Below are 6,000 nucleotides of genomic sequence, written 5' to 3' on the forward strand. Positions count from 1 at the left end.
GGTGTGGCACTATATGTTTCAATTTTTTTTTTATCCTATAGATAAAATCATAAATCTTATATAGTTAAATGTGATGGTTTGATAGTCAGTCGATAATTTGGATCAAACTGATTATTGTGACGGGTTTCTTATAAATGATCAAGTTTAGTTAATTTTTGAGTTAATTTGCTATCAGAAAATGTGACATTATAATTGAATTATGAAAAATTATGCGTGATATAAAAATTGTGTTGACAAATGTCATTAGAATAAGAGTTAGTTATTGTAACTATAAGTTAATTAGTTAGCTCTCAAATAACCAAAAAGTTTATCTCGCGTGTGCATAAGCTAACTAACTCGTGTTGTATATAAGCTCGCATTGAGCTTACACTAAGCCAATGAGTTGAAATGCAAATGAGAGTTAGGAAAACTTGGGTGTAATTTGGAATAGAGGTGGAACAAAATCATTGGCGATGGTGAGTGAATTATTCACGATATTCTTTGTATTGACTCAATTCCTGACTTATGAATGAAGTAGATGATGTGGTACAATGTCCCAAAGATGTAGGTCATTTAGATGGCTGAATTCCGTCATCAAACTCATGTGTTTTGTGTTCTTTATGTTCGTTTATAAATTTGCGTGATTGTGGAATAACCGAATAAGCTTTGTGACTATAAGTTTGTTGATCGTCAACTCGTAACATAGGAAGCTGGTAACATTTGACTCACGTGCTGACAAATTGTGTAACAAATTTCTGAAATACATATTTTAAAAATACAATGGAATAACTAAACAACTATAAGTAAAACTCATCATCGCTACACTTTAATGTATGTCATTCCTGCAAGAGTCTACGTCAAAGGAATTATCTAAGTTCATACATCTAAAGAGCTTTAAATTAATTATTTAATGAATCTATTATAAATTAAAAATAATTAATTAATTTTTCAAAAAACAGTAATGAAATATTATTAATATATAATATGATAAATTATTATTAAATACTAATTAATTGATGAATATATTGAGTATTAATAAAATGTCAAATATACTATAATATCTATATCAAATTAATAATCCTTTTTTTTAGGAGAAAGAATCCTAATTTAAGCATATGTAATTTGCTTTGTCCGTCGGTTTCTTCTCTTTTCTTATCAAATCAAATATTGCTTGGTGCTTATCTACAAGTTATGCACTAGATATTGATTTAGTATATTCCTAATTTTACCAGCAAGAAATTAAATTAAAAAGAGGGAGAAAAGAAAAGAGGATTTGCAATTGTTATAAACTTATAACTAATAAAATCACACCCTCAATAACCGAATACATAAACTGGGTTAGTATTTTTGTCATTTTAACTCATTTTTTGGGTGCAATTTACAACCTTTTTTCATTCATGTTGTATCATTTTTATTTTTACGTATCTTCAGCTCATTTTAATCGTGAGATTTGCGTTGTTGTGCGATTCTTTACATAAAAGTTATATTAATTTCAATAATAAAATAAATTTATTGAATTAAATATTTTTATTAATTGTAGTTAATTGAGAAATCATATGAATTGAGATACAATAAATAGAGAATATATTATTGTAAAAAAATAACTGAAGTTGTAAAATTAATTTTAGACAAAAAGAACAGACATTTAAAATGAGACAAAGAAAATATACAATACTCTTTATGTTTCAAAATAGTTGAATCATTTGATCATTGTAAAAAAAAATATATAAACGAAAGAAATAAAATATTTTATCGAATTATTTTTGTTAGATATTAGAACATTATTATTTTTATAAATACATAGTAAAAAAATATTACATTTAAAATAATAAAAATAATATTATCTAAAGAGTATAATTAAAATAATATATTAAAAATGTCATTCATTTTGTACAATATCAATTATTACAGGAATATAATAATATAGTATTTATTATACTCATGGTGATTACGGTGGCGTGGCTTTCTCCACCTTCACTAGCACACAAATGTCCCCTGCAACATGAAAATATTAAATATTGAGAATGTAACGTACATATTTTCATACAAAACTCAAGGCTTCAATAAATAAAGCAGATAAGAGAATAGAGGAATTTACTCACCTCTACAACCAAGCAAGCAATAAATAAATAAACACAAGCGTATTAAATAATAAATACTTTATTCTCAAAACTAATTCTTTTCTTTCTTTGATTTTCTTGTGCAACACAATATACTCTGTCTCTCAGGGTACTCTCTACAAAGAAAGCGAGTTGATTCCTTTGCCGACTGATTTTTCTAAGGTTCTTTTCTTTTTCCTAAACTCTTTCTCGCTGTGAATTCGTGTTTCTTGGATTTCGAACATTGTGTTGATCAATGGTACAGTGACTTTTCGTTCAGAAAACATCACAATCAGTTTATTTTTTTTATTTTTTTTTAATTTGTTCCAATGTCATGATTAAAACTTTCTGTGTTTTATTTATTCTAACTTACATAACTGGAATTTGCATTTCTTTGATGTTCTGGTTTGATTTTGTTCTCATGCATGGCTACATTAGAATGCTGCAGATTAAAAAATCTTGAAAAATTTTAGATTTATTTTTTTGGAACATTTTTTTTATATTTGTACTTTTAGATTGGTTATCAATATTCTATTTGATTCATTATAGGTATAAGATTAAAAATATCATAATGCTAAAGCTGTATCATATTAATCAATTTTCTAATGAAGACCAATTAAGCAGTTTATTTGACCTCTGCTGGTTTTCTTGTTTGGATTATGATTTAAGAGAGTAAAAAGAGATTCTGGAAACGTAAAATTGAATTGCATTTTGTCGCATGGAATTGATATTGGCTTCAAAATTGATCCTAACTTGAAGTTGTGTTTTGGAATTTTTAAATCCAAACATGATTCTTAGCCTCAATTTTATTATTCATTTCTTTTACATAAGTTTATCCATACATAAAACACTTTTCATTCAACTGATTTTAATTAAAGTAACTTTCCAACAAATTTATTTAAAATCAATTTTTGTCACCCCATCCAAACAGTTTGTTTAGCCAGAACATTTTGTTGAAAATGCCAAGTTTGAGTTTCAATTTAGTGTTTTAAAGAAACTAATTTCATGTTACTCCCATATAGATTTAATGGAAGAAAAGCAGCTAAACTTCAACCAGCCACTTTTATCAGTAAGGAGATTCTCATCAACAATAGCTTCTGAAGCAGATAACAAAAGAAAAACAACTGATAATTCATTAGCTAGAAGATTACCATCACCTCTTCCATCTCACAACAAATCAGAGTTAAAGTCAGGTCCAGTGAGAAATGCTGGTGCTGTTCCTTTTGTATGGGAAAAAACACCAGGAAAACCCAAACATGATGAAACCAAATTACAACAAACACATGCTGTTGTTGAGCAATCTCCTGTTACTCCAAACCTTCCACCTGGTAGAGTACCAAAGCTTATGCAACAAGATTCTGATGTAGTTACTGATAAGAGAATTGGAAACACTTTTTCCAATTCTCAAAATGTTGAATCTTTGGATAAGAAAGTAATGAAACATGAGAGTTCAAAAGAGGGAGATTCTGATTCAGATGATGATGATGATGATGATGGAGATGGGACTTATCAAGATGCTGTTGAAACACTTTCTAGGACTGAATCATTTTTCATGAGTGGATATGATGATCAAGAGGTACAAGTTCAACAACAAAATGGAAGTTTCTCGAGCAGTGAGCAACAAGCTCGCGATTTCATGATCGATCGGTTTTTGCCTGCTGCTAAGGCAATGATATCTGAAACACCTCAGTATGCTTCTAAAAAGACAATTGTTGGACAAGGACAACAAAAACAGATGTGGAAAATTGGGAGTACAGAAAAGTCCTCTCCTCTTAGTCAGCATAGACTGAAATTGTTGCAGCATAAGGAAGGAAGTGTGTTCGAAAGCGATGATTCTGAAAATTATAGTACTAATACTGCGGCTTGTGGACTATTTTCTCCCTTCTGTCTTTTGAATCCAATGCCAGGTGTAAGAATGGCGAATAAGGTTCAAAATAATGCAAGTTGTAATTTAGCTTCTTCTCATATTGAAACTACAGATGAGGTACTAATTTGCATCTATCTGAGTTTCTTTCATTTTTTATTTTGTTATTACTTCAATTCATGTGTAGTTTATCTTTATTGCACCTTTCTTATTCAGCAGCATGGGAAAAAGTCAGAAGATTCAAAGTCTGATTTTACAAAAGACAGAGAGATTTTTAGTCATGAAAAAACTAAACAAGTCACCAATCAACATCGAAGGGGCTGCGGCGAATCATTAGCATGCGAAAGCACTCGACTTGAAACTAGCTATGATAGGCCAATTGTTGAAAAAACTCTATATGTTGATTCTGTACACAATAAGATCAAGTTCCAAACCAGTCACAAAGGAGATGATTTTGGGAATTTGCAAAGAGATAGTGGCAACCAAGGAAGTGACTTAGATAAGGACTTGGTGTCAACTTCAAGTCCACAAATAGTTGAATGTAAAAAGATAGATGATGATGATGATATCCTTATTAAGAATTATGAATTTGATATAAAGAGTCAATCAGCTGCCAAATGGATTGATCAAGAATGTAATTTAGCTAGCTTTAAGATGGAAGATGATGGTGATGGGAAAATTGACTTAGAAAGCCAATGTGGTATGAAATTAAGCAATAATGACATATTTGATCCAGCAAGTTTTTTTGAGATTCCTCTTGTACTTTCTTCGCTGAAAGCTCCATCAGAGTCTTGGCTTAAACGTACTTTACCTGCCATTTCCACAAGGAACACATCTTCACATACTAACCTTGCTTCAAATATTTATTCAAGAAGCCAAATTCAAAAGACAGCATCAGTGTGTAACAAGTGTGAAACAATTGTTAATTCTTCTTATGTGCAACATGACCACCTTCTGCTCCGGGAGGTAATTCGGTACTAACTCATTCTCATATTAAGTGTGGTCTAAAATATTTCAGTGTCAAATTGTTTGTCACATTAGAATATTGAGAGAGTATTATTTACTTTTTTTAATATATTAAGTAGTCCTTCTACCTAACTCCTAATGCACTAAGAACTTTTCTTTAACTATTTTATTGGAGTGAAGTATTCATTATCTTTATTAATGATTAATATTCGTCGACTAACCACTATTAGTAGAGTTTTCTGTTCCAACCACATTTTTCCAATCCACAAAACTTGAACTTGAGACATTACTTAACTTACTAAGTTAAGATACGAACTCAGTTCCAATAAAACCAATATAATGTTGGTACACTAAGAATATTCTAATCAACAATGATTACTTTAATTTGAAAATGATTATAGTTAATGATTAGTGATTTTTCTTAAGATGTATGCATTACCTCAAACAACACTTCAGATTGCATTGAAGAACAAATTTTGCATGTGCATTGTTTTGTGTTACAACTAATTAATGTGGGAATTAAATGGCTTGAGTCTTACAATTTTTTCAGGAACTACTAAAACCAATTGCAGAAGAAGATTGAATTTATCAGAAAGAAGGCTTTTATAAGTTGAGTGCTTGCTAAAATGTACAACAGTTTTGGCAATGTAATTTTTTACATAATTGTTGTATGTTACCATCCTTCTGGTAACTTTTTGTAATTGAAATTGTAAATCGCGATTCCCTTTTTCTATCTTGGAGTAAATGTACATAATAAGTAAGTGGCAATTACATCATTCTTTACAGTAATCTTTTTGGTCCCAATTATAAAAAATATTTTAGAGAAAATTTTAGTCTTATTTATAAATAAAAAAAAAACTGTAATTTTTAAGTTGTATTTATTGTTTAAATAAATTTTTATTTTTATTTTAATGTTTGTCTTATAAATATTAATAAGTGTATTTAATGCCTCATAGTTTTCTATGAGAAGTATATTGATAAAAATATTCAAAAATAACAATAATAAATAAATGACTAAATACCACTTGTGATCCTTTAACTTAATTTCAATTAACGTTTTAGTCATTTATTTATTTTTTTGATAATTTGATC

At 29.1% G+C, this 6,000-nt stretch overlaps 1 protein-coding gene across 4 annotated transcripts; it reads left to right on the plus strand.

Annotated features, from left to right (window-relative positions):
- The first annotated feature begins 1,954 nt into the window (after positions 1-1,954).
- On the plus strand, positions 1,955-5,728 carry LOC101509654 (uncharacterized). 4 transcript variants are annotated; one of them, XM_073368252.1, is made up of 4 exons: positions 1,955-2,261; positions 3,101-4,062; positions 4,159-4,916; positions 5,459-5,728. In XM_073368252.1, the coding sequence occupies exons 2-4, from the start codon at positions 3,106-3,108 to the stop codon at positions 5,466-5,468; spliced, it is 1,725 nt and encodes a 574-aa protein (XP_073224353.1). In that variant the 5' UTR covers positions 1,955-2,261; positions 3,101-3,105; the 3' UTR covers positions 5,469-5,728. The 4 variants fall into 4 exon arrangements, with proteins under 4 accessions (XP_073224353.1, XP_027191559.1, XP_073224348.1 ...); XM_027335758.2 differs by having other exon boundaries at positions 1,958-2,261; positions 4,159-4,908; positions 5,459-5,724; XM_073368247.1 differs by having other exon boundaries at positions 1,961-2,261; positions 4,162-4,908; positions 5,459-5,724.
- Positions 5,729-6,000: the final 272 nt, after the last annotated feature.

This window comes from Cicer arietinum, chromosome 1 (genome assembly GCF_000331145.2).
Source record: "Cicer arietinum cultivar CDC Frontier isolate Library 1 chromosome 1, Cicar.CDCFrontier_v2.0, whole genome shotgun sequence".
Lineage (NCBI taxonomy): Eukaryota > Viridiplantae > Streptophyta > Magnoliopsida > Fabales > Fabaceae > Cicer > Cicer arietinum.